The 13536-nt window shown below is 43.4% G+C and overlaps 1 protein-coding gene across 18 annotated transcripts in view; it reads right to left on the bottom strand.

Annotated features, from left to right (window-relative positions):
- Window positions 1–875: 875 nt before the first annotated feature.
- Window positions 876–13536, bottom strand: part of LOC111076408 (heterogeneous nuclear ribonucleoprotein L) — a 107298-nt gene continuing 94637 nt past the window's right edge. For 16 of the 18 annotated variants that reach the window (XM_041593329.1, XM_041593331.1, XM_041593332.1 and 13 more), the window contains 5 exons: window positions 11273–11454; window positions 10923–11015; window positions 5160–5435; window positions 4871–5075; window positions 876–3185 (listed from right to left, as the gene is read on the bottom strand). In XM_041593329.1, the coding sequence (XP_041449263.1) occupies window positions 3049–3185; window positions 4871–5075; window positions 5160–5435; window positions 10923–11015; window positions 11273–11454 (893 nt within the window). In that variant the 3' untranslated portion in view covers window positions 876–3048. The remainder of the gene's footprint in view (window positions 3186–4870; window positions 5076–5159; window positions 5436–10922; window positions 11016–11272; window positions 11455–13536) is intronic. The other 2 variants (XM_041593330.1, XM_041593336.1) reach the window with 1 other exon arrangement.

Raw genomic sequence — 13536 nt, forward strand, 5'->3', positions numbered from 1 at the left:
TGCCTAAAGTGTAAAATTTGCCACTTGGGGCGTTTTCTCTGAATGCTTTTTCAAAATTTCGATATGTTAAAAATTGAGGATTACTCGTTAAGTTATTTGGCATATCTTTTGGTTTAGGTATGGGTTGTCATTAGTCGCTGATCGTAATGCTCGTAAATGAAATGAAAAGGGCGTGAGGGATGTGCGTTCTTGGGATGCCAATAACTGTCTTGTATTGGCTTTTGATGCATTGCGAGTGTTGTTTAGTTTTTAAGAAAATTATTTGTCACGTTTAAATTCCTATTCGAATATGGAAAAACTCGATAATGTTGCTTTTGTAGCGGTGGCGGTTATCAAAATAAAAATGCAATTGCCAGATTCTTTTACATATATATTTATATCAAAAAATGAGCGCGCATGTTACAAACTCTGGGCTTAAAGGATACGCGTTAAAAAATAACAACAAAATTTAAATATTAAATAAAACAAATCATATATCATATACGGACATTTATGCATTATATATTTAACTATAGTTGCCGTTTCATTTTGAAACAGCAGCTAAATATATATCTTTTATTTTGTTTGCTATTTCAACTCATAAAAAACTAAATGTACGATATTAAAAGCAATAAAATACGCAATAAAAATAAAACGCACAGGCACTCCCTCCAGGGAGAAGCCGAATAAAACTATTAACAATTTAAATTCCATATTATCAGATGTGTGTTTATAAATTATATAGCTACCAAGTTTGTTATTCGTTATATTTTATATTTTATATATTATTAATTTTATTGTTTGATTGGATTATTATCTAATTAGGAGCTTCAAGATCGTTGTTGCTTTATTTCTTACAAATTAATATTTATCAATTAATTATTAACGAGATTTTCTTTTTGTTTGCAATTTTTTCTCCCTTTTTATTGTTTTGTTTTTATTTTTGTTTCGGCTAATTCAAGCCTGTCAATAAATCATGTTCGTAATTTAAATTAAGTACAATAATACTTAATCTTTACAAAAATATTGTACAATTAATGATTAAAAAACAATTTACATAATAACTAAGACTGTAAAGACACTTGAAATAATTACACGAACTAGATTTCGAAATGAGAGGGAGTTGCAATAAATAAATAGAAGGAAATAAAGTCTCGTTTAAAGCCCAAATTGCACATAGTTTGATTGTTGATTGATGATGGATGAAGTACGATCTGTATGGAAGCAAATGATTCCGTCAAGCGGTGAATGTGGGTGGTGAAGTGTGTGGGAAGTGTTGTGAAGAAATTCGATTCGCGGCCGTAGCATAGTGTAAGGATTCGTTGATTTGAATTTAGGATATATGGAACAACGCCCTGTATAATGTACAGACAGGCGCTACCAGCTGAGACTCTCTGGTTCTCAGGCTGCCGCCTGTTCGGGTTTGAACGTAAAATGATAAACGAAGGTGAACCAATTAGATATACATAACACTACTACTTAGCATTTCTGGTTTATGTTTAGTTATGTCGTTATAGATAATCTAACATACGCCTTTGATATGGTGTTGTTGCTGTTGCTTTATTGCTGATATCGTTAATTAATTCTTTTCTTTTATGTTGTTTTTATTACCATTATCCGCATTTGCAATACGCCCTAATCCTTCTCTCGTCGTCGTCGCTCTGCTTTTGCTAACTTTACTTGGAGTTTTGAAATGTTTGGCTCTCTCTTCTCTTACTTTAAAACGCCTCAAAAATATGTGGATTTTTGCTTTATGTCTGCGATTGGCATGTCTCCCCACTTGCACTTAACTTAATTTCTGGTAGGTTTAATATTTTTGCTTTTGTTTGTTTTTTTTTTGTTTTGTTTTTAGTTATTTCACTTTTTACATTTAGTGTAAAATTAATATTAATTTTAATGTAAATACAAATACAGCTCGTACACATAAATTTATGCCTTTTTCAACTTTGTAAATTAAGCACAAAAATTATGTTTATCGTCTTGTCTTTTCTTGTTTTGTTAATAGTAAAAACATTGGCTTGTGCAAGTTTTTCTTCTTCCCTCTCTGTGATTTTCTTTTCTTTTTTAATTCTTTTTGCTAAAGTAAAAATTTAAAATGAACTGCATTTGCGGCTGCAGCAGTCCACAGTGTTTGCCTTTCTCATAACTAAAATTAATAAATTTCATTTAAAATTGCTAAATTTTTGGTTTAAATTTACACATTTATTTTGCTCTCAATAAATAGTTTTGTTAAGACTTTTTCTCACGCCCGAATACTTTTCGAAATATTGTCCAAAGAAATGTTTCTTGTTTGTTGCATATATATCCGTATCCGTTTCCAAATCATATAATTAACTAAACAGATATCTGCCTGTGGGATAGGAGGTTTATGAGAGGGATCATGGGATCGCGGGGGCAGGGGATCAGCTTATTTTAACATTCATTTTATTATTTTTGGTTTATTCTGGTTTATGTTGTTTCGTTTTTTAATTTTTTTTACCAATTAAACGTTACATATTTTACAATTGATAAAGTGGATTTAAGTGTGAGAAACAGGAAGCAATACAAAAAATGGTTAGTGTGCTTTCTGGCTTGCGTTTGGTGTGTGAGAAAGTTGTCTTCCATTTTTTGTAGCTCTTTAGCATTTTCATTTATTTTTCCAGTCGCCACGCAAACGCATGTAATGTTTTTGTAATATTCTATATAGTGTGCATAGTGTGTGTTGCTTTTGAACGAGTCCCTACCATACATAGGCCGAAAGATAGAGGGTGTCTGAATCATTGAAGATGAGTCCAGTTTTGTCTATGTAAGTGGCTCGTAAAAAAGTACATGCGTTTGCGCCCTGTGTGCTTCTGGTTGGATTTTTCTAGTAATTGTTTGAAGTGGTTCTGAGTTGAGTTTATAATCAATGCACAAGCATTTTCCCCTTTCTGTGGCTGTGTTGTCGCATGTATGCATACGCCCTCTGAATGTTCTTTTTGTAGTTTTGTAGGTTTAGTTGTCTTATGCCCTCTGCTTGTTGGTTGTTGTGTAGTGGGTTCTGGATGGGCCCGTTGTTGTTGGCCCCGCTTACACAATTGTTATCAAATCTCAATTGTAGATATCCACCTTGGAGTCGACCTCATTCTCCTTCTCAATCATGCCCTCGTTGGTCGCATTGTTCCAGGCTCCGTTCATGCTCTTTGAGGAGGAGAAGCACAGCTTCATGATGAATGGGAATTTGGTGCCTATGGGGAGACGGGGGAGAGCAGGTATAAAATAGGTATAAGGCGATGTGGTTCCTTCACAAAAACAATGGTTATAGCACATATATATTTAGATATGGTGTAGTAATGTGTATAAGTGTTGTATATTCTTGAATTTAGTTTTTTCTTGATTTTACTGGAGTCTTCGATTGTATTCCACGAACGGATGGATGGATGGATGGATGGATGGATGGATGGATGGATCAATTGGAGGGTTGAATGAAACGGGATTATAGGCTCAAATATATATTAATTAACCTCTGATTACCTCCAGTCCTAGCCCTGCTCTGTCCTGCACGATGCAATGCAATCAAAGACGTGGAGCCCGTAGCTATAATACCACAAATATACAATGTGTGGGAGTACATCCTAATATTAGTATATATTCCGCATATCAATGCAATTGAAATCAGTCATATGTGAAAATTGTAACCCGTGCACACACAAATACGCCCACAAATACGCACACGAGCCAATTCAGAGTGAAAGAGCAATATATTTGCCTTCAGCATAATTTTGCAGCCTGAAAGTAGGCAATGTCCCTTGTTTACACTCGGCGTTTGCATTTGCATTTCCATTTCCATTTGCTTCGGTACGAGTGCGTGGGAGGGTGTGCATGTGCATACGTGCACGAGTATTTGCATTCTTTACACTTTTAATTACTGTTTGCGATGCACTCGAGCGGCACTCGAAGCAGCAGGAGCAGCAGCAGCAGCATCAACAGCAAATAACCAAACAAGGATATCGACAAAATTATGCGCAAGGGAGGAGGCCACTCTATCGAGCTATTGCTAAGCGTTTTCGCCACAAGGTGTAAACAATGTTACTGCTGGAAAATGTATGCCAATGCCAAGCCCATACTCGACTGAACCATTTTTCTGGTGGCTGGGCTTCAAGATATCTGATAGTGGGGGAAGGTTGCAAGGCTAGAAGGCAAAAAGTTTTGGAAGAGTTGATTTTCAGAATAGTATTCATTGCTGACAAATGATGTTGCCCAATTTATGTATATTGCCCTTGTATACAAGGCAAATAAAAAAAATAGATGGCAGGGGTAAACACATTTGTATGCGGGAACTGCTGGTGGTGAGATATTTATGTGAAAAGTTTTATTGGTCGTCAACCCATTTGTAACCGAGTCCCGGGTCTAGGGACTAATTGTTGGAGAAACGCTTCCAGCGTGCGACCCATTTATGAATAACTGCAAACTGAAATTGTTTATCTTAATTACCAAATTAAAATTTTCATCGCGGGCAACGTAACTGGAAAGTTTTCTGGCCAAAAATCAGCCAAAGAAACATGAAAGGTTAAAGTTTTCATTGCGTGGAATGGGCCAGCGGCTGGGTGAGAGGCTTGGGCGGGAAGTGGGGCAGAAATGATGGGTGGATTGGTGTATGGGTGGTGGTAAAAGTCAAAAGGCCATGCGAAGTAGCTGCCAAAACTTTTGACTGTCGAGCAGTGAGCAACGACAAGGGGCAGGAGGAGGTGAAGGACGAAAACAGGAGTAACAAAATAAAACAGAAATGCATGTTGCCTACTTATTGGGGCATGTTTTTTGAGGTTTTGATGAGAGAGAGAATTTCGTGTAACTTTTGGATTCTGGGGTGGCCAGATGAGAATTTGACTTTTTCTTCTTTTGAAAAAAACACTTAAACACAACACTATCTCACCTTTACCCTCAATAGGCAGATGGTTGCACTTCATGATGGCCAGGACAGCCTGCGAGATGTTGGGGAACTCGATCAGGCCCGACGACGAGCGCTCGGTCTTCAAGGGGAATAGACGCACCGATGTGGCGGGCACATCCTTGATGTTGAAGATTCCAATCAACTGGTCCTCGGTCAGACCGGGCGGTGTGTTGAAGAAGTGCAAAATCTGTAGCGGAAAACGAAGAAGAATATGCATATTTATGAGCTTTTGGCGGGGCGAGGGGACAGAGTTATGTATTTCCGGACTTACCTTGCTCGGTGGTTGAATGCGATTCTTGCTGGCCTGGGCCGGCGATAGGAAACGATTGTTTTTGGAGCCAGTGTACTCCTTGAAGCTGGGTGTGTGATCCGGCAGCAAGAATGGATTGATCACCTCGGATAGGAAGTTCTGCTTGGAGAAAGCAATCTGTATTTTACCGCCAGTGCCAACGGGAATGTTATTCAAGTGCTGTACGCAACGCTCAACGGCCACTGAATCGCCCATTTGGACCATGGCGGTGCCCTCTTTGGTCTTTAAGAACTTGATCTGCAAGCAGAAGAAATATGAATTTAAATTTCCGTCAATATGGAACACGTTTGTTTCCCCATGCTGCAAGCGATGCTGCCGCCCGCCTTAACCTGTCACCTCAATGCAAATAAATTAAATTATACCTATATATATATATGTATATGTATATATATAAATGTGTTGTGTGTGCACACCCATCGTACTCGGTTTTCCACAGTTGACCTTTGCCCATGGCTTCTCCCTGACTGATTGAATTGTATTGTCGGTGCCCTCTCCCTTTCCCTGCCTTGTTCAACCCAAGCAAGCAACGTTCCAAGCAATACACCTTCATTGAATTCAATTTAAAATTTCTTTCAAATGCAATTATGTGACAGAATGGTGCCCTTAATTCTCCGCTCATTGTGAGCAGTCTATCCCTCCCACATACATACATACGTACATATGTACATACATGGGGAAGGATGCCAGTCTCTACCTTACACAGCCACCCCCCACCCGACTTGTCATATCCGACTCTCCCTTATTGGGTCATCAAATTCTATCGTACGTGCCCAATTGCCAGAAATAGCTGAAAATATTATCATTGCCTGTGATTTTTACTTGACAAATATTCGATATGTCATTCGACACTTTCGTTGGAGTCTGTCAGATATGGCTATATAATGCTGAAATGGCAGGAAAAGTTCAACTACTTTTAATTGGATGAGTGGATGTGGATGTATGCTATCGGATGCTGAAGCGGGGCCAAGTATTTAATTCGCGGAATAACTAGAAAAAAAAAACGCAACTTTCTAGCTCGCTTCCAAACACATCGCGGGGGTCGAAGCGTGAGTCTGATCTTATGAATTTATGGCCTATCCGCTCATTAGCTCACTCAATTTATTTTTCATGCAAGTCTTTGGCACCTTGCTGCTGCAAACGAACTGCAGCAGAGCTGTAAAGATAATTGACCATCATAATTTCCAAAGCAATAATTACAAAACACACACACATAGAGACAGGTGAAAGTGAAAAATCAATGGAAATGCTGGCGGCGACTTGGTTGGTTGGACTGTTTCCCCGTTCGTTCGTTCACTCGCTTGGTTGGGTTGCATTGGCAAATCAATTTGCTGGACCCCACTGCAAGCCATTGAACTCAATGGTGCGGTGGTCGGATGGCGGGACGGATTCCATGTCCGAGTCCGAATTAAAATTGCGCTCGGAGCGGGGAGGGGGCTACAAAGCCATTGGCGAAACGAGTTTTCGCAATTGACCAACAGCCACAGACAGGTGAACAGGTTGACGGCCAGAGTCTGTCCAAATTGGGCGAGAGCTGCTGCAATTTTGCTTTTCAAATGCCTTCATTTGGCGCATTGATGCCGCTTTTTTTTTATTATTTTTTTGCGTTTGTCAAAGTCGCCTCGACACACACACGCACCGAAAAGTGAGCCTGGCATTTTGGCCAGTTTCTTTCAATCCAAGCTTTGATTTATTTTCTGCCCGGCCACTGGCACTGCAGTTTTGGGGTCAAACGAATTTAATTATGACTGCAGGCCGAAATGATTGGGGGCTTTGACTCTGTTTAGTCTTGGCTTCGGCCCGCTCGCTGCCTGCAAGTGACGGGAAAATTGTTGCCCATTGTTTAACCGATATAATTACGTCAGACTAGCGGAGGGAAAATGGTGAGGAGGCTCCCAATGAGTGGGGAAAATAGCACACATCCGCCTCTGCCATCTTTTGGTTGTAAACTGACAAGTAAACTGTTTTATTGTTTGCTAAGAGTTAAATGAATTGGTTTAATTCTTAACTACAGCACAAATCATTGGCTTGCCATTTTTTAATTCTCTAATCCACTGGTTGATATTCAAACGTAAATAAAGGTGACTACCGATGGCCAATGGGGCTGTGAGTGGTGCAAACACAGAAGCCCGCCCATACAATCCGCATTGGACTGTGCGTCGATTTATTTGATTCTCTGTGCCCCGAGTGGTTTGCAATCAAAATGAATGCATACGCTCGACTGGCGTAAAGGCTGGCACCGTGGGATGGCCCAAACTAAATAAAAAGCAAATGGAGCTTATCGAAAAACGAAACACAAAAGCGAGTCTCGAAACGAATCATAAAAGTGAAACAATGTATAAAACTAAATATAGACCATAAATCAGTCAAGCAGAAAGCGGGCAGATATGCCCCGAATTTCCCCCCATTTCCATTCCCAGTCGCAGTCCCGGGAAAAACAAAGGGATAATGAAATTACAAACATGCAAACAGAAGGCTAACACAGACACAGACACACACACACACATATACATATATAGACAAACAGCAGGACAGCAGGATGAGGAGCAGGGACAGGACTCTGGGCAAATCAAAGAGCGCTTCATGGCTGAATGGCCACTGCTGGTCAGCGGCGGCAAACATTCGGTGCGTGTCTAATGAGCTGTGCTGTTGCGTGGTGGCTCACTCGCCCTCCTGGTGCTGGTGCTGGTGCTTTTTGCCCCCCTCGCGGTGGTGCGTTAATTAAAATGCGACCCGCTCGCTCCCGCCGCGACCCCATCGCTTTGCTGTGCATTGTGGCATGGTGTCTGCTCTGCTCAGCTCTGCCATTTGATTTAATTGCTCACGCGCTGCTCGGCACAAGAGGAACCAGCCGCGATGGCTGACCTCTGGCCCCGCCATCAGCCACACCACCAATTCCATTTCCACTTCCGTTTCCCCAGAATCTATCCAAATGTTTTTTTAATGCGCATTTAATTGGGTGCGTGGTGTGTATTTGTGTAAATGTGTGTGTGTGTGCTTGGGGGTTGGTCTTTAAAGACATCCTCCATTCCTTTCGTAGCTTTTAGCCCTGTCAGCAACTTGGCCCCACCATACCCCACCAGGCCCTTCGAACTATTTGTGTCATGCCATTTAACCTGCAAAATCAATTTGATGATGACTTCATCGCATAGCTCCAGAAATAATTAACCAGCTGGTCGCCCCTCCCCCTTCAACTTGAATGGCTTTGGCTTCAAAAATATGCCAGCCAAAACGCCAAGGGGATACATAAAAGTGTACACATCTAGGGGGCCCGCACCCCCATCAAATTACAAATCACAAAATGCAAACACAATCCAATCTTGTCGCCTCTCCTACTCCCCATGGGCCTCTGTCACATTTGACAGCTTTCTTGGTGAGCTTCGACAGGTTGAAATTCTACCATCTACGGCCTACGTTTTTCGGCAGGTTAATCAAATTTTTCCAACAGAATGTTTATGCCAAACCCCATTGAAATCGACTACCTTCCTCTTGGCATCCGCTGCTCCGCTACAACATCCGTTATGGCAGGGATGTTTGCTTTTAGCCAACACCATTCCAAATGAATTCCGCTCGCACATATACATATGTATGTATGGGTAAGGATATGCCTGATTCGGTTAGGCGTTGCCTATGTTTATCCCTAAATTACAGAGGGTCTGATCCCGAATACTTTTCCATGGGATTTCCATTAACACCGACACATCGGGTGTAAGTGTGGGTGAGGAGGTAGGGTCGGAGCAACAGAGAGGAGAAGGAAACTCACTTTGATTGAGTGGCCATCAATTTCTCATTCGCAATTCAAACATGTCGGCCCATAAACCGACGCACACACACACACACGCCGCACACTTATACAGATTTTATAATGAGATAGCGGCCAACAGCGTTGCGATGGGAGCCAGGCAAGGCGAGAGACAAGAGACAGAGAGAAGAGAAAAGAGACCAGAACTTGGGAGCGTGGGCAGCGTGGAGAAAATGTATATTTGCGGCTTAGCCGGCCAGTGAATAATGTTTGCGCATAATCATTTTTAATGGCTAATGAGTAGTTTCCGTCTCGGACAGGAAGTTGGCAATAAATATCCACCATCTACCCAGTCAGGGCAAGTGTCAGAGCCAGAGCCAGAGCCCAGAAAGAAACCGAGCTAAATGGCCGTGTCCTGAATTATCGTCACACCCCCACCCCCACCCCCAACTAATGGCCAGTGGAGAGCCCTGCCTTGGAGAGTGGTGGTCCTACTATTTGCATGGATAATATAATGCAGTGGCCGGATAGATAAGGACTTCGATCGAGCATTCTCGGGGTGATTTTCTTTGCATTTTAAAGAGTCCCACTTACGAGTATGTTTGGAATTTCCAATGTACGGGGGGTATATTGTGTATGAAATTCTGAATGAAAAACCCCTTAAACTGCTTTGAGGCTACGAAAATCCCTTGCCTTTGCCTTGGCCATAGCCACTTCAGAGTTCGGGGAAAGTCATTCCTGGGGTCCCCAGTCGCCTTGACTCGCTTTATCGCAGACATAAAGAAAACAAAACATGTCATGGGGAGCGACAACGAAGAGAACCCACGTCGGTGTGTCCTTGGTGAGCGCAATTGTCAAAGGACACACACCCACGCCCTCACCCACACTCGCAATCCAGCTCCAGCTCCAGCCCCATGTGACAAACAAGGAGAGGAGGTACAGAAGCCATAGTAGCAATAAAGTGAAAGCAGTGGCAGTGGCAGTGGCACAAGCTACGAAAGTTTTTGGCGTTTGACTTTGATGTCAGTTTCGGGCGGGTGGGGCGACGGGTAGAGTGGCGGGGTGGCGCTCCATTTATGCACTAAACGCTCCCCAAGCGAGTATTCCTTTTGGCTTCCGACTCACAATGGCAACATTTTGAATTGTCATTTGCCAAAGCTTTTAAATGGATTCCTTTTTGGTCGTCATCGTGTTTTGATTTACAGCGACTGCCAATCGTTTTCGCATTGTTGGAGGCAAAAGCCCCAGAACCCCAGACCCCCTGCCCGCCTCACGATAAAGCTGATGACGCTGCACTGATTGCTGTCCCGAGGCATGCCACACACACACACATGTACACACACACACACACGGCTAAGGGTATTAATCTAAATCGCTTTATCTAAATGTCCCTGCCGATCCGACTGGCCAGCAGTACTGCTAGTGCCAGTGCCAGTGCCACTGCCACTGCCTCTCCAGGCGGTGTCCTGGTCTCGTCCTTTTATTGCCTTTCGTTTTATTTGCGCATTTACAAATGGCCCACAGACACAAAAGTGTCTTGCGGCTCCACAGTCAAACACCTTTTTTTCCAAGCTCTTTTTTTTTTGGGCCAGGCCTTCTACACAAAGTGCTGACTGACGACTGCCGACTGCCGACTTCCGACGACCAACGCAAAGGCAATGAAACGCGTTTTTCCCCTTTTGTCAGCTTTCCGGCTAAGTGCAAGCTGGGGATATTTCTTTTTCCGTTTCTTCACATTCTAAAAGGTTATAAAAGCAAGGGATTTTTTATCGACATCTCCTGAAGTGTGCTTCATAATGAAAATTCAAGTCATGAGAGCTTTTACTTTAGTTTGTTTCTAAAATTCATCAAAGGGGCGGCTGCCCTATTGAATATTATCTCTGTGATTCACTATTCGCTGGGTTGTAAGAACCCACGTGACAGTGGATACTATTATATTGCTTATATCGTAATATATAGCGTAGTATAGGAAAAATCTGACTTACCCGGGCCACGTTGCCATACAGGCACACCAAATTGAAGAGCTTGTCCGTGTTGGAAGTGTCATGGTCCAGGCCATAGACCATCATGACAGCGCCCTACATCAGCGACATCCAGAGAAAGAAAAAAACGGGGAGAGAACGAGAAGTTAATTAAAATTGTGTCTGGCAGGGAGGAGGATCCGGCTTTGATACGGCTCCTTTCGTATCGTGTATCGTATATCGTGTGCCCAGATATTGGCGGAAATTCAAATTATATCCGTGTGATGCAATTTGTGTGCCAGCCACTTCAGAGGTGTACGTAAGTCGCTGTCTTCGACACATACTTCCTCCACCATCACGCGTCAAACACTCACCTGTGCCTGTCCCTGAGGTGTGAAGGCGACGGGAGCATTGCGTCCGGGCACCACGCCGGTGGGCTCCTTCATGAGTCCAGTGGGATGGATGGAGGCTCCCTTCCAGTTGTCCGGTGTGGTGGGATGATATTCGGGGGCTCCGAATGTCGGGAAGGCGGCGCCTGGTCCCAATAGCGGTGGCTCTTTAAATTGACAAAGATTGTGCGATTGAGCTGGGGCAACTAGTTGATGGTGGTGGTGGTGATGATGTGGTTGTTGTTGTTGTTGTTGGTGGTGGTGGTGTTGTTGTTGTTGTGGTGCATGTTGTTGTTGTTGTTGTTGTGGTGCAACTGCATTTTTTTTGTGCATTGATTTGTTTGTTTGTAAGTTTTTGCAACCGATTGCATGCAACAACAATAAACGTTAGGCAAATCAACAAAATGAAACGAAACAGAAAAGGAAAACGTATTCGGATTTAGCCAGTATTAAGAGCTAAGACTTAAAGTAAACGTTACGGTTAGTGGTGGATGGATGGATGGATGGATGTACATATTATATTTGGTTTGATTTGGTTTTGGTTTATTGTTGTTGCATTTCACGACGATGATTAATCCGTAGTTCCAGTCGCAGTCTCAGTCACGGTCCGTAGTCCCATCCCTTGTGCGAAAGTTCTTCTAATAGCAAGCCCCAGCCAGACTTCGAAAACCACGAACCAGCAGCGCTCACAGACTTGCCACAGGGACGTCAAGGAGGAGCAGCCCTTCCTCCGCGGGGGCTGATATTTTTTGTCGTGGTCAGATGAGCTTTGGCAGGGTTTTCGGAACGGGTTGGCTCCTCCTTTTGACTGCGGCTTCGACTGCGGTTTGGCCATGTAAGTTAATTGAATTTTTGCCAGGGAGAGCAAAAAAAAAAAAAAATGGAGCGCAAACGAGGATACGCCACCAAATTGGTCTAGGCTTTTCTTCGGGCTGCCATTTTGTGTTTTGCTTTATGGCGGTCGGTTGCACTGGATGTGTGCGGGGACCGGAAATGGCCGAGAATAGCCCTTAGCTATGGCACTGAACCGGGAGTCGCCTGGCTGATCTACAATCCAATTTTCGCCCCACTGTGCAGAAATAACAATAAACATTTCCGCATCGCCGACTTCTGGCAGAGCCATCGACAGGGCCACCCACTGTGTTGAATCCCAGCAGAGGCAACCACAGCCGCGCAAATCCCCCACACATAACCCACTTATAATTAAAGCGGAAACGGCTACAAACTGTCAAAATGTCGCGGCAAATATGGCGGCATAGACAAGATGACAAGGGGGGGGAAGAGCGGTGGTCGCACAGCCCTGGAAGACATTTAATTAACTTTAAAAGTGTCGCACATGTGGCAGTTGTTGCAAGTTTCTAGTGTTGTTTAACCCAAACACTCTCTAACTTAATCACTCGCAAAGTTAATGCCATGCACAGGGAACTACTAGCTGGTGGAGGGGCTGGGCTGGGCTGGGCTGGAAGAGCAGTCTGACACGTCGGAAACTGAATTTGCATGGGGCTTGTTATGGCAGAGCTGCTGCTGCCAGGACTTCATACAGGAGAGCTGTTTTTGCTTTGATTTGATTTAGTTGCAACGCTGTGGCTGTGTCTGTGTCTGTGGCTCTGGCTCTAGCTCCCCTCTGGTTATACAACAGAGAGTCCGAACCACGGCACGGCTAGTTTGTTTTTGGGCTTTGGGGCTACCTGACAAAATATTTGCATAAAAATCCACACACACACAGACGGAAACTCGCCAGCGCGACGAGAAGATCGACAGCAACCATTTTTATGTTGGTTGTTAGTTTTCAGCTTTTCCACTGTTGTTTTTCGCTGTGGCAGGATAGGGATTGGAGAGGGATGGAGAGGAGACGAGCACACAGCACAAACAACGTAAATTGATGCAATTTTTCACTCGACCTTAATCCGTTTGATGTTGGGTGAGTGAGAACTTTAAAGCGTTCACCCCGAACAGTTGAATCGGCACGTTCCAATTCGGCAAAGTTTTGCGTAAGTAAATAATCCCCGATGAAGTTCAAGCGGTTTTGGGCAATGGGCGGTGGGGATGGGAAATGAATGAAATGTTGCTTAGGCCGTTCTCCTTTCTGCCACTGGCTTCTGACATGCATGCTAATCCCCTGTGTCACCCCCCAGAGCGATGGTCCGAGCCGAGAGTCAATAACAGCCAGAATAAACTGTAATAAGTGTTCAAGGGCCAAACAACATTGTGGCCATGGCCTGAGGCCAGCCGTCCATTCCGATCCGGTC

The sequence above is a fragment of the Drosophila obscura genome, unplaced genomic scaffold, assembly GCF_018151105.1.
Source record: "Drosophila obscura isolate BZ-5 IFL unplaced genomic scaffold, ASM1815110v1 contig_186, whole genome shotgun sequence".
NCBI classification, from domain to species: Eukaryota; Metazoa; Arthropoda; class Insecta; order Diptera; family Drosophilidae; genus Drosophila; species Drosophila obscura.